A 24,010-nucleotide genomic window follows, 5' to 3' on the forward strand; every position below is an offset into this window, starting at 1 on the left:
AGCCCACTACCTGTTCTCCAATATCCTGGAGCTCCGTGCGGCTTTTCTAGCTCTTCAAGCTTTCCATCATCTGATAGAAGACAAATCCGTGCTTCTCCGAATGGACAACACCACGGCAGTGGCTTATGTGAAGAGACAGGGCATAACCAGAAGTCTCTCCCTTCTTCAAGAGGTAGACCCAATCATGACATGGGCTCAAGCTCATCTGTCCAACATCTCGGCGGCCTACATTCCAGGGCCACAGAATGTCCAGGCAGATTTCCTTTCCAGAGTCCAGTTGAATCACAACGAGTGGTCTCTCCACATAGACTCATTCAAGTGGATTCTGTCCCTAGGGGTCTCACCCGAAGTAGACCTGTTTGCATCTCCATGCAACCACAAACTGGACCGGTACTTCACACACAGCAGGTGTCACCAATCCTGTGGGAGAGATGCTCTGACCGACAGATGGGAATTCAGCAGAGCATATGCTTTTCCCCCCGTTTCCCATCATCCTCAGATTTCTTCAAAGACTCCAAGCAGAAGATGTGGAGATCGTCATGGTGGCCCCTCATTGGCCAAACAGGCCCTGGTTCCCACTTCTCCTGCAGCTCAGTTATCGGAACCCGATTCTCCTGCCTCTCAGACCAGACCTTCTCTCGCAGGGAATAACATTACACCCCTGCCCTGCTCTGCTCTGGTTAACGGTCTGGTTCTTGAAAGGGAGAGGTTGGAATCACTCGGATGCCCTCCTGGGGCAATCCCTACTTTAATGAACTCCAGGAGACCTAGCACGAACAGAGTTTACTGCAGAGTCTGGTCTAGGTTCCTAAAATTCTTCCTCGAATTTTGGAGTTCAAGAAATTCTGAAGTTCCTTCAAGCAGGACTGGATAAATCTCTCTCAGTTGGGACTCTCAGGGTGCAAATATCAGCCTTATCGGTGTTTTCAGGGTTCCCCTGGGCCAAGCATGTACTCATACATCAATTTTTCAAAGGTGCGGTCAGACTCAGACCTCAGAGGAAACCAAGGTTTCCAAAATGGGACCTTCCTCTTGTCCTTAACGTCCTTTCAAGAACCAGTTTGACGGACTCCATCTCTATCAGAGAACTTACCATTAAGACAGCCTTTTTAGTGGCAATCACTTCAGCCAAGAGGGTCTCTGAGATCAGTTCCCTTGGTCATAAAGAACCTTTTCTTACGTTCTTCCCGGATCGAGTGGTCCTAATTCCGATGCTCAATTCCAATCCGAAAGTAATATTGGTTTTTCATGAAAACCAGGAGATTGTTCTTCCTACCTTTCGATCTTCTGAGGATAATGAACCTCATCCCTTGGATGTAGGGAAGACTCTAACGGAATATCTCCAGTCAACATCTTCCTTCAGGCAATCAGATAACCTCTTCGTCCTCTTCTCAGGCAGAAATAGAGGAAAGCAGGCCTCGTCAAGGTCTATTGCAGCCTGGATTGTGTCTGCTATTCAACGAGCTTACTGTGTAGACTGTGTAGAGGGTTTGGCTCCTCCGGAGGCGGTGACAGCCCACTCAACGAGAAGCATCTTAACGTCCTGGGTGGCTTCACATCATGTTGCGCCAGAAGTAGTCTGAAGAGCGGCTTCCTGGTCTTCTGTAAATACGTTTATGACACATTATTGTGTGGAGCCAGCTTCCTTATCTTCAGTTAATTTTGGCTTGACTGTTTTGTCTGCTAATTTGAAGTAAAAATTTTCTTTCTAAAGCATTCCCACCCGTGTGGTCTGGGCTAGTTATTTCCCACACGTAGGCTGCCATGGAGAATGTCAGGAAAACGGAAAATTCCTATCAGATACTTGCCGTAATTTTCCTTTCCTGATGTTCTCAATGGCAGCCGGAGTTCCCACCCTCTGGTCTTGGATTCGGCTAAGATATGGAACACTGGCTGTATCTGCAAGCTGAAATTTATAGAGGGGGTTCCTATACCATTGGAGAGGAGGCGGGGTTAACCCACACGTAGACTGCCATGGAGACCATCAGGAAAGGAAAATTACGGTATCTGATAGGAATTTTCCATTTTTCAGCAAACAAAATTTCCTTCAGTTGGGAAATACCTGTATTATAAGCATTTCTCACAATAAAACAAAGACAGTTTATAGAGCTAAACCCGCAGTCCTGCATATACTGTGCATCTCTCAGGATGGCCAAAAAAATGTTTTTTTTTTTTACTTCTAATGAAAAGTAATAAAGTGAAACGTGGTTAAAAATTAAGATTTTATTACTTATCCAGCAAACGCAGTTTACAGGATATATATACCTTTATTATTATATAATTATATATCTATATATATCATTATACAGAGGAAACAGTGTATTGTCATTATATAAAAAATGTAAAATCAAACATAATAAGACACAGATTTCACATTTTATCTAAACCTGAGACTTCACTGGAATGTGTTACAAATTTTTAAGAAATCCTTCACTAAAACAAGTGTCTTTCACATGTAAAACATATCTTATTTTTTTTTTTTTTCAAGTATGCCAAAACCGTTTGTGCAAGATTACCAGTATATTTTGAATTGTCATTAAAAAAATAAATATTATATTTGAACAGGCAGCCAAAACAAAGGGTGGTGTAAAATTGTCAAACAGCACTGTATTCTAGGTTACAAATAGAAAAAGACAATAAAAACAACAAAAACGGGGGGGGGGGGGGGGGGGGATAAAGCCCTTCTAAAATAAAAAGTTGCCTGGTCCCTATTATCTTTATTAAAGTGCAATGGTAGGTGGTAACCTGTGACAGTCAGCACTGCCAAGTCTGATAATGCCGAAATCTGTTCTGATTGGTGAAAAAATGCCAACACTCAAATATTATTGCCCCCTAAATTCCTCAAAACAGTGTCCTGTAATTAAAGCGGTTTCATATTTACTTGACACAATGGGTGGAATCACATCATGCGGGGACAGGTAGGACACAACTATCGGACATTTCTGTTTTAAATGCTAAAGAGAGTGATGGAAGCAGAATGAAGATATGAGACAGGGAACACAAGAAATGCAAGTACAGGCGGTCCCCGGGTTACAAACAAGATGGGGACTGTAGGTAATCTGATCGTGTGTACAGGGCTTTACAGGAGTGAATTTCCCTTCCTAGGGGGAGATTTCTCCTCACTTCCTGTTGTCTCCCTCCATTTGTAAGTAGGAGTCGTTTGTAAGTCGGATGTTTGTAACCCGGGGACCGCCTGTATGTTACAGGGAACTGCTTTGAAGAATTTTTAGGGGTGTCAACAGTGTTTTAAAACTGTATTAAGAAACTTGCTGGCATAGTTGCATATAGAGCCACCTTTTTCGCTGTTCTGTGGTGCCCTAGGTTTCCTCCAGAGGTTGCTAGGAGTTCCTTGGGTAATGAGCAATTGACATAGTTAGTCAGGTTTCTCATGTTAGTCAGATTTCTCTCTTTCTAAGATAAGTAACTGCTGGCAACATTGATCTTGTTACCTGTCTGACCACAAATGTAAGAAGCATTCACTCTTTTCAGTGACCATGAACCTAATGTACCATGGACTGTAGATATTGTAATTATTAGCAGGGGTACCCTGAGACCAGAAAGTTATTCCAAGGGTCCCTCCATGTTAAAAGGTTGAGGAAGACTGATATAGAGTAACAAAAGGGCTGACATACTAACCCTACCCTACCCATGGTGCCAATAGGGCTGACATACTAACCCTACCCTACCCATGGTGCCAAAAGGGCTGACATACTAACCCTACCCTACCCATGGTGCCAAAAGGGCTGACATACTAACCCTACCCTACCCATGGTGCCAAAAGGGTGGACATACTAACCCTACCCTACCCATGGTGCCAAAAGGGCTGACATACTAACCCTACCCTACCCATGGTGCCAAAAGGGCGGACATACTAACCCTACCCTACCCATGGTGCCAAAAGGGCTGACATACTAACCCTACCCTACCCATGGTGCCTTCTGTTCTGCTCACATATCACAAAGCCTAGGCATTTGAGCACATAGTTCTTGCAGTAGAGAAGAACTAACTAATTCCCTTCAGCTGAGATAACATAACATTAAGGTAGCTGTACTAAAAAGAACCGTGAGTAGCATTTTCCATGTAGAGCAGCTTTTCTCATCCTTTTTAACAAAGAGGAAACCTTGACATTTTTTTTTTCTTTTGAGGAGGAAGTTTGACTTTCCAGAGAAGTTTTCAGTAGGGTTTTGCACTTTGTGGGGATCATTAGGCAACTCAGCATGCACTAAATGGTAACTAGACTCTGTTTAAGATAAAGAATGGAGATGGCGGGGGTTTAACCCGGGGGCATCACAAATGCAAAGCGTGTGCTCTACCACTGAGCTACAACCCCCATTGAAACAACTTTCCAGTCTCAGGAAACCCCTGCTAAAAACGACACTACATTACTACAAGTATTATCTACATCTTATGATACATTAGTGTGATAGTCAGTGGTAAGAATGCTCCTTACACTTGTGGTCATTGGGAAGAAATATCCCCTTACAGATAGTTAAGAAAATCAATGGTGTCAGTTGGAACTTATCTGAGAGTCAGAAATTGCTTTTTGCTCATGGAACCCCTAGCAAACTCTGGAGGAATCCTGGTTGAGAAGCCCTGCTGTAGAGTAACAGAAGGATGGATATATTACTAACCCAACCCAACCCAACCCAATGTGCTTCCTGTTCTGCTCACATAACACAAAGTCTAGGCATTTGAGCATATGGTCCTTGCAGTAGAAAATAATTAACCAATACCCTTCAGCTGAGATAACATGACCAATGTTAAGGCTACATTCACACCTGAGCGTAGCGTTTTTCGCGCGTTTTTTACCGCGATTTTACCGCGATTTTTGCGGCGTTTTTTACCGCGATTTTACCGCGATTTTTACCGCGATTTTTGTGCAGGCGTTTTTAGATTGAATAGAGATCAATGGAAAACGCCTGTAATCTGCCCAAAAAGAAGCTCATGTACTTTTTTGAGCGTTGGGCGTTTTGTATACAGCGTCAAAACGCTCAGATGTGAACAGGGGCCATTGAAATGAATAGGATTTGTCTTGTTGGGCGTTTTGAGAGCTGATCCTAGAGCAGAAAAACGCCCCAAAAACGCCCCAAAACGCCCCAAAACGCCTACATGTGAACGGAGCCTAAGGGTTTTGGATAAGGAAGCTTTTATGGGAAAGAACCTGGAGCAGCATTTTTCCATGTCAGGTATTTATTTATATTCTCCTGATTTATATGTCCCTGCAAGTTTCTAAACACATTTGTAAACAGGTCTACTTTAAGATGGTTCCTGGCACCATGTGTAAAAAGGACATTACTACTTTTATGGGTTCATTGTAGTATTTTATTATAGAGGATTTTATTTGGTCCAGTCTGAAGTTTGTTGATTGCATCTGACAGACTAAAAACAGTTTTTCACTTTGGTCATCTTAGAGAACACAATTGTTGTTTATAATAATAATAACAACATTCTCAGTACAAAAAGAATTCATCTTTGTCAATTACATTCAAAGTCTATCAATTCCCTTGCTTACGTGGTGCTTTAATATATATTGCTGACATACTCTGGCATCCTTATGACAGTTCTACAAGCATGCATTTACCCCAAGGCTAACTTTGCATTCAAAATATTGTACGTTTTGGCACTTGCCTTTAATAAAGTGCTATTTTTGTATATGTTGAATTGGCGAGCCAGCCAGTAAAATAATTCCACTGCTTTTCCATTAAAACCTCTTTTTTCTGCTGCCAGTCTGGTGTTTAAGGTCTTTCCTTCATTGGAGAACAACATAGAGTTCCCAAAAATACATGACGTCTGCTACTCAGCCCATGTGAACTAGTATGTGGCACTCTAGAGCACAAGTGATAGGCATTAGAGTATATGCTAAAAGCAACCTTCAATCAGTCGGGAAGAAAATATTCTCAGATGATATCATCTTGGCCTTTCACTGGCCACCTTAGCCCCCTATGATACTGAGTAGCAAGAATCCTACAGACCATCCATGCATAAAAGAGCTCTATAGACTACATGGCCCAATGTTTGAGGACACCTGATCACCACACCTGAACTTCTTGGACATCCTATTTCAAAACTGTGGACATTATAATGGGGTAAGCCTAACTTTGTGATAATGATGGCCTCCATTCTTCTGGGAAGGCTTTTCAGAACAGTTTGGAGTGCGTCTGTCAAGACCCGGGTCTGACCTCTGCTGTGTCTGGTGATGTCTGTTCTTGCTGAGCCACCTGAGATGCTGCACAGCACCCTGTCTGATCCTTTGGACAATCATGCCTTGTGCCTTGTTTCTTTTGAACCTTGAACTCTTTGCTCCTCCCACAAACTTTCTACTTAAGCCCTGCCTTTGCACTTCCTGTTTTCAAGATTGTTGTGCACTATCCATCCAATATCTCACTGTTGTCACTCCTGCTGCCGTCTGTATCTCTGCTACAACTCATTACCGGCTTTTGGCTTGTTGCTTGACTATGCTTCTGATGGATCCCAACCTGGGACTACTTGTTACCGACCGTTGGCTTGTGTAATGACTACACTTCTGCTTGATCCCTACTTGCTATATCTGCTACTGGAACCAGGCATGCTGACCCCCTGGAGACACATTTAAACCCTTTGATCGCCCCTTTCTTGCCAGTGTCATTAGTACAGTAACAGTGCATATTTTTAGCACTGATTACTGTAGTAATGTCACCGGTCCCCCCAAAAGTGTCAGTTAGGTGCCTGATCTGTCCGCCGCAATGTCACAGTTCCCCTAAAAATCGCAGATCGCCACCATTACTAGTAAAAAAATAAATAGAAATAAAATAAATCTTTCCCCTAGTTTTTAGATGCAAAATCATTTGCGCAAACCAATCAAAATACGCTTATTGGGATTTTTTTTTACCAAAAACATGTAGCAGAATACAAATTGGTCTAAAATGATGACAAAATTAGAATTTTACATTTTTTTTATTGGGAATGTTTTATAGCAGAAAGTAGAAAATATTGTTTTTTTTTTTTTTCAGAATTATCGCTCTTTTTTTTGTTTATAGTGCAAAAAATAAAAATCGCACAAATGTTAAACATTTTGGGAATGTCATATAGCAGAATGTGAAAAATATTTTTTTTTCCAAAATTGTCGCTCTTTTTTCGTTTTTTAGCGTAAAAAAAAAAAAATCGCACAGGTGAACAAATACCACCAAAAAAAAAGAAAAAATCAATTTTATTTGGTTGCAGCGTTGCACGACCACGCAATTGTCAGTAAAATTAACGCAGTGCCGTATCGCAAAACATGGCCTCGTCAGTAAGGGGGCAAATCCTTCCGGTCCAGAACTGATTAGGGGGGTAAAACTTTCCGGTCCAGAAGTTTTTAAACTGTTACCACAAGGTTGGATGAGCACAATTGTCTAAAATGTCTTTGTAAGCTGTAGCTTAAACAGTACCCTTCTGGAAAAATCTGAACTCAGTAAATTGGAGGAGGGTCCATAATGCCCATATCATGTTGGTGTGATGGTCAGGTGTTCAAAACTTTTGATCATATAGTATCGAACTGTGTTGCCTATAACAACCAAAAAGATTCCAGATGTAAGTTCTGTAGTGCAGATTAGAATGAGAGTCTGGTTGTTATAGGTGATTCATACGTGAGGCCAAAATTTCTGCAATCTCGCACAATTGTAAAAGTGCAACTCCTATTGCTTTGGCCTATACACACACACACACACAGCCATTATAACTATATTCCCTAGTTGCATAAGTTAAAATAATTTCAGTGCATGATTATCCTGAGAAAGATCTTCCACGGACATAAAAATATATAATATCTCATCTTTCAAAAAAATAATATGGCACTTCAGTAAAACTAAATATACATCTCAGTAACAAAATCTAAAAAGTTGGCAGAGTTTGATTCCAAAAATATAAACTTTTTTTAAAAATCTAATTATGTACAATTACATTAAACAATATTAAACAAAGACCAATAAAGTGTATTGCGAATTGGCTAGAAGTAGAAGATTAACGATTGGTTGCCATGGGATACCATACATTATTGGTCTTTGCGTCATATGATTTAATATCGTTTTTTTTTTTTTACCCAGAATATTTATTAGTTTACACATGAATTATTACATCCTTTTTTGATCAATATATTTCAATCAAGTTTATATTACATAAAAGCACGACAGGTAAAAAAAAATGTAGTTATGAATATTAGAATGTTTTTACTGCAAATAAATTATTAGGTTTATAACAGTAACCTGTCACATAGAGATATAGAAGCTGCTTTTGCTGATTTGTTTTTGAAGGGGCCGGCTCCACGGCTACATCCTGACCTCCACACACTACTTATGCCTCGTACACACGCAACGATTATCGGCCGACCGATCGGCCGTCTTTTGTCCAGTGTTGTGTTGGTTGGAATGTGCTCTAGACTGCACACAAATTTTTTCGGCCAACAAAAACCAACTTCAGAAGTGATGTCATGTGCTGGTTTACTTTCCGTGTGTTTTTTCTTCTCTGAGCATGCCCAGTCTTGCTCATCAGATTTTTGTCTGCCGAAATCTGTACTGACTGACGAACAATCGGTCGTTCTGTTGACGGCCAACAAAAATTTTATAGCATGCACACCAGATTTTGTTCGGCTGAAAAGTCGCAGTCGGTTGTGAGAAGCATCATACTAACAAGCCGAAAGTCGGCCGATCGGACTTTGGCCGAAAATTCACGGCCAACAATCGTTGCGTGTGTACGAGGCATTAGTGAGTTACTCACCTGGGGCAAGTATGTAGGCAGTGAAATCAAAGACTAGGGATGAGCGGAAATAAAGGAAAACCACCGATTCCCCCACCAGTAAATATCACTAAAATGGTAAATTTAGAGGAAACTCTACATTTCCCAATTAAGTAGCCAATCTGCTTAGGAGAAATTTATTTTTAGTTTAGATTATTTTATAAGGGCTCTTTTGCACTAGTGGGAGGGGTAAACCCCTCTTTTTACCACCCCTCAACTGCTCCCCCTTTAGCTGGAAAAGCAGCACCTAGGGGTGTGCGCATTATGTTCAATGGTCACTACCACTCGCCCAAAGTGACTCATTCAAATGAATGGAACCCTGCTGCAACCACCCCACAACTGTTGGTATATGGTTGCAGCAGGGTAGTCCGGCATTTAGGGTGTTAAAACAGCAGATACAACATCTCCTTATTGCCTGTCAAATGCTCTCTGAAGAGTGAGCCGGACGCCTGATAACAAGAGGCCATTTCTTTTGCACGAGAACAGTTTAATAGTGGTTAAAAGAGGTTTATGTAACCCTCAAGAGCCAATAAAGTGGTTGTAAACCTCAGAAATGAAATATGAATAAAGCATATCCCTTTATAGTGCGTCCTTGTCTCAAATCAGAGCCCTGAATGTAATTTGTGTCCACTGCCTCATTCCTCTGCTATCAGCATGAGTCACTTCTGACAAGTTTTCCTGACACCAAGAGGTAACAAAAGGGGAGGGGAGGGATCTCTAGCACACAGCCTGTGATTGACAGCCTCAGCTCTGCTCCTGTGTGCTGTGTGAAGAGGGTGTGTCTCTCCCCTCCAATCAGCTCTCAGATCTTCTCACTGAGCTCTGCTGTGTGTAATCAGTTTTCTGAAAGCTCAGACAAGCTGTATAAATCCTGCACTTTGAACAGCTGTGGAGAAGAGAAGACTGCAGATAAACAGGTACAACTTATGTAGAAGGATTTGTTTATTCTCTGAGTATTACCTGAGGCCAATCACTTCACTGGTATATGGAAGGGCTTACAGCCACTTTAAAGGACATGACAACCCTTAAAAGCAACCTTAACTGTTTATACCGTTTGTATTAACAAGGCATTTTGCTAAAAGTTTGGTCAAAAATAAGAACTCCAGGTTTCGCTCATCCCTATCCGAGATCTGGATAGTATATTTTTTTTCAGATCAGAGACTTAGTGGGCTGGAAAGCAAAGTTTTAGCTAGCACTTCTGGAGCCAGCATCATCAAATATTACAGCAACAGCAACTCCTATACTGCCTGTCCTGGGAGGTGCCCTTTAATTACATTTTTTCATTAAAAAAAAAAAATCAGAAAAGTGCCAGGAAGGAGAGTGTATGTAAATCACGGACTCTGACTGTATTTTAGGATAAAAAAATATATATATTTTGTCTTACGGGGAGGAATGCCTTGCAGTAAAGAGAATCACCCAACATAGTGGTATACAACAAATTGTTCATCTTTATAATTTAGATGTACCATATCTTCCCAGCAGATTTTAAAAAGTACATCTGCAAAAAAAGAAGAGGAAAAATAACAATATATACACATTCATTAAATAACATAAACCTCCAGGAAACAAATAAAAAAGTGCGATTCCCTGTAGTGACGAGTTCATTGGTACCAGCAGCGCGCCTCCTCGGTCAGAGAGGTCGTTTCCCAGTTAAACATTTCTATAGGTCGGTCCTGTTGACGTTGGGATAGATGGACGTTGCGTTTTGGTAGACGGAGTCAGCGTTTTGGTAGATGGAGTCAGCGTTCTGGTATATAGATTCACTGTTCTGGTATATGGGGTCCTGATCCTCGACTTTTCGAGAATTTATAAAGTCCAGAGCGCACTGATTCAAGAAAACATACTGGCTCTGAATTGGAAAGAAAAACAGTGTTACTAAAGTGAAACGAAACAATGCACCATCAAAAAAAAAAATCCCCAAAAATGTATGTATTAACCACTTAAGCCCCGGAATATTTGGCTGCTCAAAGACCAGGCCCTATTTTGAGATTCGGCACTGCGTGAATTTAACGGACAATTGCGCGGTCGTGCGACGCTGTACCCAAACAAAATTGACGTCCTTTTTTTCCCACAAACAGAGCTTTCTTTTGGTGGTGTTTGATCACCTGTGCGATTTTTATTTTTTGCGCTATAAACAAAAAAAGAGCCACAATTTTGAAAAAATAACAATATTTTTCATATTTTTTATATGAAATTCTCAAAAAAAAATGTAAAAATCAAAATATTTTAACATTTTAGGCCAATTTGTTTTCTGCTACATATGTTTGGTAAAAAAAAATCGCAATAAGCGATTTTGATTGGTTTGCGCAAAAGTTATTGCGTTTACTAACTACGGGAAAGATTTTTGTCATTTTTATTGTTTTTTTTTTACTAGTAATGGCGGCGATCTGCAATTTTTTTTTTTGCGGGACTGCGACATTGGGGCAGACAGATCGGACCCCTGACTGACATTTTTGACACTTGGGAGTACCAGTGACATTACTACAGTAATCAGTGCTATAAATATGCACTGTTACTGTAATAATGACACTGGTAGGGAAGGGGTTGGAGTAACACTGATTACTGTAGTAATGTCACTGGTCCCCCCAAAAGTGTCAAAAATATCAGCTAGGGGTCCGATCTGTCCGCCGCAATGTCGCAGTCCCGCAAAAAATCGCAGATCTCCGCCATTACTAGTAAAAAAAAAAAAAAAAAACAATAAAATGACATACATTTTTTCCGTAGCTAGTAGATGCGATAACCTTTGCGCAAATCAATCAAAATACGCTTATTGCGATTTTTTTTTTACCAAAAATATGTAGCAGAAAACAAATTAGCCTAAAATGTTAAAAAATGTTGATGTTTACATTTTTCTTTTGGGAATGTTATATAGCAGAATGTGAAAAATATTGTTTTTTTTTTTCAGAATTGTCACTCTTTTTTTAGTTTATAGTGCAAAAAATAAAAATCGCACAGGTGATCAAATACCACCAAAAGAAAGCTCTATTTGTGGGAAAAAAGAACATCAATTTTATTTGGGTACAGTGTTGCACGGCCGCGCAATTGTCCATTAAAATAACGCAGTGCCCAATCGCTAAATATGGCCTGGTCATTAAGGGGGAAAATCTTCCGGTCCAGAAGTGGTTAAAAACAATTAAACATTTTTTTTTTAATTACTTTTAACTTTATTTGGCAATCTAATGACTATGGCTATACATTTTTAATATAGATTTTTTGTAATTTGTTTTACTTTTGCAATTTTGACTTGCTTTATTGGAGATGTCCTATAGGTTTTGTTTCTAAGAATGCACTTAAAATAAAGCAATAAAAAAACTAACAGAGGGTTTAGCGGCCAGTGATGGCGAACCTTGGCACCCCAGATGTTTTGGAACTACATTTCCCATGATGCTCAACTACACTGCAGAGTGCATGAGCATCATGGGAAATGTTGTTCCAAAACATCTGGGGTGCCAAGGTTCCCCATCACTGGTTTAGCCCATCACCACAAAAAAAAAAAGTTCTAGCCAAGGACAAATTGGGGTTTATTTACTAAAGAGAGTGCAAAATTAGGCTCACTTCTGCATAGAAACCAATCAGGTTTTATTGTCAAAGTTTAACTGAACAAACTGAAGTTAGAAGCTTCCCCTTTGTAACAGAATATTCCAAGCTTCTTCATCCCCTCCTAAGGAGTCCTCCATTTTATCTCACCTCTGTTTGCACCATCAGGTCTCGGTGCATTCGAAGATCATAAACCACACCGTAAACATCCACTTTATTGTCAGCTTCGATTTGCTTGATGATTCGATCCAAGGCAATCAGAGTTCCCGTCCTGCCGACACCAGCACTGAGAAAGATCGAATATGCGTTAACATCAATCAGTCACAAAATAATCATAATAATACGAAACAAGGGAAATTTTTTTGCTAGAGATCAAGAAACACCAAAAACGACACATCTCTTCCATAAATAATATTCCCAGGCTTCTCTTATATATATTTTTGTGTATACTGACCCCACACCCATAGGAGTCTCATAAAAAAGCTGTGCAAAAACCTCAAACTATCACGAATAATTATTGTAATGTGTATAATATGTTTTTTTTCCCCTACGAATGTCAGTTCCATCTAGTGGTCATATTGTGGTATTTTCCTGAAATGTCTCATTTAGAAAATAACCACATTATGGCCACTAGATGGAGATGATGATCATAGGAAATAAAAATATTACACATTACGACAATCATCCATAAGGTATTTGTACCATCGTTTTTTATATAAATAGACCCCATAAATTTGATGGAGAATTGTACCAAGTCACATATAGTACTATTGCTTCCTTTTGAAAATGATAGCTGCCTGGCTGTCTCTGGCTTTGATGCTTTCTGAATCACTCATACGCATACAGATCAGGAAAATCAGAGAGATGTCGGAACTTCTTTGAAGCATTTGAAAGAGGAGAGAAAAAAAAAGGAGAAATATATAGAGATAAAACAGAAAGAAAGATGGAAAATAGAGGGGGGAGGGGAAGACTAGTAAAGCTGGCCATAAATTGATTGCTTTTTTATTTCATTTATCCTGAATGCTGAATGGAAAGACTACCAGGTTCCTCCATCTACACCAATGTTTCCCAACCTTTTTTCAGTTGTAGCACCCTTAACAATTCTGCACAATCTCGAGGCACCCCATTCTAAAATGTAAACAAAACACCTAAACTAATAGTTTTACATAACGCAGCAACATCCATACACATGGGCCATCCAACATGCAAACTGATACGGACTAGTATTCTAGGGTTTCTCTTCCCCCTCAGTTTCTCTTCTTCTATCTGCTCATGTGACCCCAGTGCTGATGGAGAAGGGATGAGGAGGAGTAAATAAGGAGGCTGTGCAAGAAACCGTCATTCTCCTTATCAACCAGTGATGTCACTGGTTGTCAGGGTGCCAGTGGCATGACCCGCACAGTGCACAAAAAAGGTACAAGAGCTTCTTGGGCATCATGCGTCCTGCGATTTTGTTTGTGCAATGTTACCACGATTCGGCAGGCGGTACAATTGCAAATCATGGGCATCGCACAGGCGTCCCGCGATTTGCAATAATTTCCGGATCGCGGGCAGAATCGCAGTGATTCTGTCCGTAATTCGCTGCGCCCACATGTGAACGTAGCCTTAAGAAAGTTCATAGTCATTTTCTTTCAAGATCAAATCAATATTATTTTCATCCGTTGTTGCAGGGACCTTAAAAGGCTTTGGGCCCATGGACCGGTGCCTACTCTGCCTGAGAGTGAAGGGAAAGAAAGTGAGAGACAAAGGGGAGGAGAAAGAGGCAAGGGGGAGAAACAGAAAGATGGGGAATGTGACAGAGGGGGCTGAGGAAATTAGGAAGAAAGAAATGAGAGAAGGAAAAAAGAGGGAGAGATGGCGGGGGGAAAGAAGGATACAACGGGGAACAGAGAGAGGAGCAGATAAAGAGAGAGTGGGAAGAGGAAGATAAAGGGGGGATGGTGGGATGGGTGACAGATTGAAGCTGAGAATGGGGGGAGATATCAAGGGGAGAGAGAGCATAGGTGGGAAGAGGAGGGAAGACAGAGAAAAGAGGAGAAAGATGGAGAGGGGTAAGAAAAGGAAAACACAGCTAAGAGAAAGATGGGCATACGTGGAATAGTTTGTGTTTTATTTGAAGATCTGTTCTTCTAATGAACCGTGGTGATAATGAAAGGAAATGGAATCCTGAAAAAGGACAGCCTTGTGTTCATACACAGAGACACATTATATGTACTAATCTGAGAAAGGAACGGGGTCTCCACGCATGACTCAGGAAGTTTTGGTTGGGTGGATGGCTAACAATATTGCAGTGTTAGTACAATAAGGGCTATCCCAGCTGAAGATAACAAGTCTAAAGTTTTTTAGGCAAAGAACAGTATACAGCAACCCATATAAGCACGTCAGGATACATTCTTAATGGATAGAAGGTTCTAAACAATACCTACGGCTCCCCACATTCACATCCTTAGTGTGCATTGGCTTGCTAAGCAATCCTGGAACAGGTGACTGTCTAGCACACATGTCAAACACAAGGCCTGCAGGCTGAATCCAGCCCACCAGCCCATTACATGTGGCTCTTACACCCAGGACTTTTTTTTTTGGAGGAAGTGGCTGAACTCTGCACACTGTGCATAGCAGACCTTTTAACCATGCACTCTGTATGTAGCGCACCCCAAAACTCTGCACTCTGTACATAGTGCACCCCTAAACTCTGCACTCTGTAAGTAGTGCACCTCTGAACTCTGTACATAATGCACCCCTGAACTCTGCACTCTGTACATAACGTACTCCTACACGCTGCACTCTGTACATAACATACTCCTGAGCTCTGCACTCTGAACATAACGTACTCCTGAACTCTGCACTCTGTACATAACGCACTCCTGAATGCTGCATTCTGTACATAACTCACTCCTGAACTCTGCACTCTGTACATAACATACTCCTGAACTCTGCACTCTGTACATAACGCACTCCTGAACTCTGCACTCTGTACATAACGCACTCCTGAACTCTGCACTCTGCACATAACACACTCCTGAATGCTGCACTCTGCACATAACGCACTCCTGAACTCTGTACTCTGTACATAACGTGCTCTTGAATGCTGCACTCTGTACATAATGCGCTCCTGAACTTTGCACTCTGCACATAACGCACTCCTGAACTCTTCACTCTGTACATAACGTACTCCTACACGCTGCACTCTGTACATAACTCACTCCTGAGCTCTGCACTCTGAACATAACGTACTCCTGAACTCTGCACTCTGTACATAACGCACTCCTGAATGCTGCATTCTGTACATAACTCACTCCTGAACTCTGCACTCTGTACATAACATACTCCTGAACTCTGCACTCTGTACATAACGTACTCCTGAACTCTGCACTCTGTACATAACATACTCCTGAACTCTGCACTCTGTACATAACATACTCCTGAACTCTGCACTCAACGCACTCCTGGACTCTGCACTCTGTACATAACGCACTCCTGAATGCTGCTCTCTGCACATAACGCACTCATGAACTCTGCACTCTGCACATAACGCACTCCTGAACTGTGCACTCTTTACATAACACACTCCTGAACTCTGCACTCTGTACATAACACACTCCTGAACTTTGCACTCTGTACATAACGCACCCTTGAACTCTGCACTCTGCACATAACGCACTCCTGAACTCTGCACTCTGTACATAACGCACTCCTGAACTCTGCACTCTGTACATAACACACTCCTGAACTCTGCACTGTGCACATAATGCACTCCTGAACTCTGCACTCTGTATATAACGCACTCCTGAACTCTGCACTCTGTACATAACATACTCCTGAACGCTGCACTCTGTACATAACACACTCCTGAACTCTGCACATAACGCAATCCTGGAATTTATTCCCCATTTAAGATCCCCCCGCTGCTATTGCAATTTGGACACACCCACTGTAGCATGCAGTTCAGTGGGGGGGGGGGCATGGTTTAATTTTTGCACCTATTCTCTGAAAAACAAAAAAGCCCTGAATAAATGTATATAGTCTTACAGATACAACCGGCCCTTTGAGGACAACTATAATGCTGATGGGGCCCGTGGCCTGCAATACATTTGAGTTTGACACCCCTGATCTAGCACATACCTGCAGTGAACCAGTATAGGTGAGCTCGGCGAGCTGTTGCCAGAGGTGTAGTCCCGAATTAAATTCCTAAACTGTATCAGGTCGTTAGTTGCTTTGGGAACACCGTGATCCGGCCAGGCAGTGAAATGGAAGTGACGCACCTTCTTGCTTTGCTTCGTTTGTGCCTGAAACAAGGAGAAGATAATGGTGAGATGGTGGCAGTTAAACCTTTGACCCAGTTCCCCAATTAAAGTGACACCAAACAATATCCTCATTCTTCTAGAATAATCCATACACATCCCTGTAATCTATTTTATTTTTTCTATGCAATTTTTTCAGTTGTCAGGGCCGCTGTTAGAAATCATGGGGCTCCGTACTGCCAGAATGACAGGGCCCCAACCCCTGAAAATATCAAAATTATATGTTCGCTAAAAATCAAAGTGCACTAAAATCATTTATTAGCGGACACAAACACAACATAAATGGAGAGGAGAGCAGCGGGGACAGCAATTATTGGAAGTGATCCCTTGTAGCTCACCCCTGCAGCAGCTGAAAGCTAGTGAAAAGGAGGACAAGCTAGCTTTCAGCTGCTACAGGGGGGAGTTACAGGTGATAAGTTCCAGTAAATGCTGCCCCCATTGCCTCTCCTTTTGCTTATCAACTGACTGGGCCCCCTTGTTGAATTGATGGGGTCAGGGCCATTATCAGTAGGCAGAGCCAGAGTATGTCTTAGGGGGTTGTCTTCCAGAAATACCAGCAGGTAACCATCTGAATAAAGAACAACCCAGCAAAAAATGTAAGGGATTGGGGCAGTGGGTGAAGTCCCTTTTTAACTGACCATAAGGGAGAAAATAAGTAATCATTGTTAGGGTTTACATATCCCTTAGACAGGGATGCTAAGTCCATTCCAGATACATCGATGACTAATACAGAAAGTTTTTTTTTGTTAAATGTGTTATTTTTGTACATTTCTTTTACTCAGATGTTTAACAAACTCATGTTTTTGTGAACTATCTGAATGAACTCCACTGCCACCTCCTACTTCTCACCCACTGAGACCAGAATCCTTTGCACTAAAATCAGCTCTAATTTTCCAATTAACTCACATTAGTTACTAAGAAGTCCCTGATGGTCCAGTCTGGAAGAACAGTTTCATTGGTAGAGACCACTGACAAGTTTCCAAAATTCCTGGAGCTCCGCGATGGCCAATATTCCTCACATTTTACCTGGAAAGCATGAACACACAATTACCATCCCAATGATAACAAACAATAGAGAATAATTAAAGGGTATTCACATTCGAAAATAGTTTTGTAAAGTTTTGGATCAGACTAGGAAAGTGTTAAAACCTCTGTCATATTTGGCCCCACTCAAGAGATTTCTTTTGAGGTCAAATCAGACTAAACATAACCAATCAGTCTCATCCTGGTTCCCAGCCAAACCTGGCCGGGCATGGAAGTGTTAGTAGTTCTTCCCTATTAGTGGCCTGGCTAGGACTGGAAGTAAAGGGAAACCTCCCCAAAATAAAATCAGGAGAGGGGCTCTAACCCTTTTGTTGTTTTCATTCACTTCCTGTCCTTATTCTCCCTGATGGGGACAGCAAGAGAAACCCAACAGTGAATTTAGCCTTTTCTCATTCGATTTAAAAAAAGCACAAAGGTTGTAATTGGATGTAGCACCCTCGTAGTTCAGAGTAGGCTGCTAGGTAAATGTAGTTAGCTCCTCTGCAACAGTGGAGCAAGGGTTGATTGATTACTTAGGGTTGTTTAGTGTCTCAGAGGCTGATGTTCTGCTATTTCCCCATCTTCTAGACACTTCTAGGGAGTATAGTGGGAGGGAGAGCAGAACCAGCAGCCTGAATATTTATAGAACTCCAGCCAATCCCTGGGAAGGTGTGGCCAGAAGGTGCAGGGGAAGGCCCATACATATTCTGAGACCTTGCAGCCAGGGGGAAAGGTTCCTGGGCTTAGTCCTTCAGAAGGAGGCCCCTTTTCAGAGTGAGACAGAGAGGAAGCCAGAAATGTCTTTGAAGAGATCGAGGTCCCAGCTAGGCTTTGCTGGGGGGGCTACCAAAGAGAGCTGTGTCCTGTAACTGAGCAGAGTCAGAAGAGAGTTGGTGGGAGGAAGCCCAACCATTCTGGGACTGAGTGAGTAATTGATCCTGCGAAAAACAGAGGAGAATATCTAATATAAAACCTAAAAGAACCCCCCGAAATAGGCCAGAATTACCTCCTGTGAGGGTAGCGCTACATCTAATTTCATCTTGATTTTGTTTTTAGGGACACCTGTAATTCGATGTTGCACCCTCCTAGTTCAGAGTAGGCTGCTAGGTAAATGTAGTTGGCTCCTCTGTAACAGTGGAGCAAGGATTGATTACTTAGGGTTGTTTATTGTCTCACAGGCTGCTGTTCTGCTACTTCCCCATCTTCTAGACACTTCTAGGGAGTATAGAGGAAGGGAGAGCAGAACAGGCAGCCTGAATATTTATAGAACAGGCCCAAATTACCTCCTGTGGGGGGTAGCGCTACATCTAATTTTATCTTGATTTCATTTTGTTAGGGACACCTGCCGCATGATCAGAATATAAATCTCACCATTACAGCTGCTCACATTTTTGGTCTTCACCCCACTTTTCGCTTTTTTTTTTTTTGCTTTTTTTAATGCTTGTTTTGTACCTTGCCAATTTCAACACATCTCGTCAGCATAGCAATGGCTCGGACATCTTTCTCCCAAACCATGCGCCAGAAATCGTTCAAGGTTCTGGGGAGCGGACCTTGCGCTGCGATGAACTCTTTCTTCATGATGAAGCCCTGGAAAAGCAAACAGACTAGTAGTGATCGGCCCAGCAAAAGTAATTCTCCAACCCTGTCAAACCTCCTCTGTTAGTTACTAATCTACTTACCGGGATGAAGTTTGCGTTGATGTAATCATCCGAGGAATTTCCATTAGTGGAAAGTGTAACGCGGGAAGTATCATCTAACATGGGGAAAAAGAAGATACAAGATAATGTCTACAAAGCCAAAACATTATAGAGTTTAGCCTGGCGTATCATTAAAGAAGTTGTAAACTTCAGACATGAAATTTGAACAAAGCATATCCCTCTATAGTGTGTACTTGTCTTAATCCAGAGCGCTAAGTGTCATTTCTGTCTGCTGCCTCCTTCCTCTGCTATCTGCATGAGTTACTTCTGACAAGTTTTCCTGACACCACGAGAAAAAAGGAGGGAGCTCCAGCACACAGCTTGTGATTGACAACCTCAGCTCTGTTTCTGTGTGCTGTGTGAAGGGGGGTCTGTCCCTTCCCTCCAATCAGGGCTCAGAGCTCTCCTCACAGAGCCCAAGTTCATCTCCCTGCCTCTTGCTTTTTCACAGCTGAGAGATCCTGTGTAAATTCTGCACTTTCAATGGATGTAGAGATCAGGGGGCTGCAAATAAACAGGTACAACTTATGTAGAAGGATTTGTTTCATCCCTGTGTATAACCTGAGGCCAGTCACTTCACTGGGTTTTATGTACGGGTTTACAACAACTTTAACATGTGACTGAGCCAGCAGCAAGTTTGCTATACAATTATATTGGGGTGAACTTATATATTTTTAATAATATTATTGAATTAGAGTGTTGGAGTACTGGAATCTAAATTTTATGCAAGTTCTGATTAGATACTTCTGGTAATATAGCATAATTAATTATTTATTATCATATTTATTATACATTATAACAGTTGTATTATCTTTAGAGAGAAACCACAGCAGCCTGTCTCCTGCCAGCAGTAAGCAGAGAAGAACCCTTTCCCTTTCCTGGGTGGAAGCAGTGATCTCTCTGCAGAGGTCCAGCACACCCCCTGTTGAGTCAGACCTAGAGCTTCGTAATCAGCAAAGCTCATGCTTATGATTGGAGAGCTCTATCTCTGACTCAGCAAGAGGGTGTTGGACCTTAGCAGAGAGACTGCTGCTTTTACAGAATGCAAGGGTTCTTCTCTACAGCATGCTGGCAGGAGAGAGGCTTTTTTACTCAGGCTGAGTCTGCTATCTTAAGAATACGAACAGTAAGACTATGGTCACCTTTTGGTTTCATGTGTCCCTGGAATGTATTTGAGCTGAATTAAACATAATGTTTAGTTGGGCTTTAACCCCTTGATGCCGACATAACACATATATGCGGCCTCATTGCACTGGGCTTTTTGCCGTGGGGTCACAAATCTGCGTATCTGTCTTTGTGCTGGGAGCACGCCGCACAGCATGCTCCCAGCGCTGAGGAAGGGGGGTCTCACTGAGATCGGGGACCTGGAACACCCGATACCGGGTGACCTGTTTGCTGTGGTAGCCTCTGATTGGCTACCACGGTAATCAGGCACTGTGAAACCCACCCCTATATTTATTTCTCTGTGAAAGGAAAGGAAAGATACATTGCATCTTTCTCTCTCCTTGCGGAGAGAGAAAAACCAAAAACAACTGTGTGTGTAAAAATAAATAAAAAAAATTAAAAATAGTAATACAAAATAAAATAAAAATTAAGAAAAAATACCTAGATCAAGGTTTGATCTAGGTCAGTGCCAGGGTTAGTGTTTGGGCCAAGTAAGCGTCAAAGGTCAGGGTCAGTAAATTTTGGGCAGGATTTTTATTTTATGTTTTTTTTATTAGTATCCGTGTCAGTTACATATCAGTGCCAATGTTTTTTAGGTAGGATAACAAAAAGCAAAATGCGCTGGGCTGTACTACGGGTACAAACAACAAATAACATACACATATGTGGCATTGCTGCGATCATCAGGAGCAGAAGAATTTATTTTGGGTTGTACTTGGTGGTGGGTTATGGTAGTAACAAGAAATTTTCAGCTATACTATTACTATTTTGGGACAGTTTTCCTTTGATAATAATAAAAAATAAATAAAAAATCAGGAGATTTACTATTACCATTAATGAAAGCCCTATGTGTCACAATTTTTGGATGCACAAAGTAGTTGTGATGATATGTGGGGTTTTACTAACACATGTCAAAGTTGCAAAATTACGCTTACGCATTAAGATTTGTTTTACTCTTAAGCCTCGAGACAGGAGTCAGGAGACATTTGCCGGTTAAAAAAAAGAAAAAACTGTCCGAGACGTGCACGCTGGAAAGCCAACAGCCGACTGACTCCCGATCAGCGCTCTCAGCCAATGGTAGAAAGCACTAATCAGAGCGTTCTGGCGTGGGGGGGGGGGGGGTTAGGGGCGGGCGTCCCTCTGTCAGATTGCAACAGCTTAGCGGGGAGACCACTGAACTAACCACGCATGGTTGATATAGCGGAGCCAACCGTTTTTTTTTTGTTTAACCCTCGGGTTGAACATAAAACAATGGATAGTGTGTACCTGGCTTTAAGCGTGAAGGGGTTAGGGGGTTGTAAAGGTTCCAATATTTTTTTTATAAAAATAACAAACATATTATACTTACTTGCTCTGTGCAAGGGTTTTACACAGAGCAGCCCTGCCGGTGCGCCTGGCTCCTCCCCTTCATCGGGTGCCCCCACTGAGAGCCACTTACCATGGGGGAACATGTGCTAGCACACTCCCGAGTCCCACTGCTGCCCCTATTGACACAGACAGCGGGACTCGGCCCCGCCCCCCCACTCCTGTGTCACTGGATTTGATTGACAGCAGCAGGAGCCAATGGCTCCCGCTGCTATCAATCTATCTAATGAGGACAAAGACAGTGGCTGGAGCTGCAGGGCTCATACACATCGCTGCAAAGGATGGGCTCTGGTAAGAAAAAATAAGTTTTTCACTTTAATGCATAGAATGCATTAAGGTGAAAAACCATGAGACTTTACAATCTCTTTAACCGATTCCCGACCGGCTGCCGCTTATATTCTGCGGCAATGTGGCTCTGCTGCGAAAATCGACGTAGGTCTACATCGGTCACGAGCAGGCAGCTAGGCACTCGTCAGCGGGGAAGCCGAAACACGGGTCAGGCGGCTCCGATTGCCATCTGACACCCGCGATCGGTCCCCGCTGAGAGAGAAGAACGGTCAGCTGTTGTAAACACATCTGACCGTTCTTCACCTTGGAATGATCACAGAGTGCCTGTGATCCATCTATACAGGATCACAGGTCTCTATGATCATTTTAGAAGCCACGCCCCCCCCCCCCCCACGGTTAGAATCACTCCCCTAGGCTCACGTTTAACCCCTTGATCACCCACAATGTTAACCCCTTCCCTGCCCGTGTCATGATTACAGTAACAGTGTATATTTTTCTAGCACTGATTACTGTAGTAATGTCACTGGTCCCCCCCAAAAGTGTCAAAAATGTCAGTCAGGGGTCCGATCTGTCCGCCGCAATGTCACAGTCCCGCAATAAATCGCAGATCGCCGCCATTACTAGTAAAAAAAGAAAAAAAATACAATAAAAATGACATAAAACTTTCCCGTAGTTAGTAGGCGTGATAACTTTTGCGCAAACCAATCAAAATACGCTTATTGCGATTTTTTTATACCAAAAATATGTAGCAGAAAACAAATTGGCCTAAAATGTTAAAAATCTTTGATTTTTAATTTCTTTTTTGAGAATGTTATATAGCAGAATGTGAAAAATATTGTTTTTTTTTTTTTTCAGAATTGTCGCTCTTTTTTTGTTTATAGCGCAAAAAATAAAAAATCGCACAGGTGATCAAATACCACCAAAAGAAAGCTCTGTTTGTGGGAAAAAAAGGACATCAATTTTTTTAAGTACAGTGTCGCAAGACCGCACATTGTCCGTTAAATTATTGCAGTGCCTAATCGCAAAATATGGCCTGGTCATTAACCGCTTGCCGACTGCTCACAGTATATTTACTGCGGCAGTCAGCCCCTCACAGGCAGAGTGACGTAGGTCTACGTCGCTCGCCTGTGAGGCTCTGGGGAGTGAGCGCGCGCCCGCGGAGGCGCGCTCCCGCTCCCGCGCGGTCACGGACCCCCCCGCGCGTGTGACCAGCGGACCCGATGTCCGCCGGTCACTCGGCGATCGGCGGGGGAGAGGGAGAATGTCAGGCAGCTTGTGTAAACAAGCCACCTGTCATTCTCCTCGGTGTAAAGACACTGATCACACGGATCTACTATGTAGATCCGTTGATCAGTGTCCTTACAGCTCAAGCCACAGCCAATCACAGTAGAAAGCACGCCCCTAGGGACACACACAGCCCCTCCCTCCCAAATAAAGTTAACTCCTTCACTACCAGTGTATTTTTACAGTAACAGTGCATATGTATAGCACTGATTACTGTAGAAATGTCACTGGTAACCCCAAAAGTGTCAAAAATGTCAGTCAAGGGTCCGATCTGTCCGCCCCAATGTCGCAGTACCGCAAAAAAAATCACAGATCGCCGCCATTACACGTTAAATAAAACAACAACAAAAATGACAAAAATCTTTCCCTTTGTTAGTAAACGCGATAACTTTTGCGCAAACCAATCAAAATACGCTTTTTGCGATTTTTTTTTACCAAACATAGGTAACTTAAAACAAATTGGCCGAAAATGTTAAAAAATTTTGATTTTTACATTTTTTTTTGGGGGAATTTCATATAAAAAAAATGTGAAAAATATTGTTGTTTTTGCAAAATGTACGCTCTTTTTTTGTTTATAGCGCAAAAAGTAAAAATCGCACGGGT

The 24,010-nt window shown here is 42.0% G+C and overlaps 1 protein-coding gene across 1 annotated transcript in view; it reads right to left on the reverse strand.

Moving 5' to 3' along the window:
- Nucleotides 1-10,117: 10,117 nt before the first annotated feature.
- Nucleotides 10,118-24,010, reverse strand: part of LOC309565583 (receptor-type tyrosine-protein phosphatase beta-like) — a 285,362-nt gene continuing 271,469 nt past the window's right edge. Inside the window, exons 38-43 of the mRNA XM_082270537.1 lie at nucleotides 19,289-19,362; nucleotides 19,062-19,196; nucleotides 17,493-17,612; nucleotides 16,408-16,571; nucleotides 12,436-12,571; nucleotides 10,118-10,597 (exon numbers count right to left, since the gene is read on the reverse strand). Of these exons, the coding sequence (XP_082126663.1) occupies nucleotides 10,409-10,597; nucleotides 12,436-12,571; nucleotides 16,408-16,571; nucleotides 17,493-17,612; nucleotides 19,062-19,196; nucleotides 19,289-19,362 (818 nt within the window). The 3' untranslated portion in view covers nucleotides 10,118-10,408. The remainder of the gene's footprint in view (nucleotides 10,598-12,435; nucleotides 12,572-16,407; nucleotides 16,572-17,492; nucleotides 17,613-19,061; nucleotides 19,197-19,288; nucleotides 19,363-24,010) is intronic.

The sequence above is a fragment of the Pelophylax lessonae genome (genome assembly GCF_965119305.1).
Source record: "Pelophylax lessonae genome assembly, chromosome: 10".
In the NCBI taxonomy this organism is placed as follows: domain Eukaryota; kingdom Metazoa; phylum Chordata; class Amphibia; order Anura; family Ranidae; genus Pelophylax; species Pelophylax lessonae.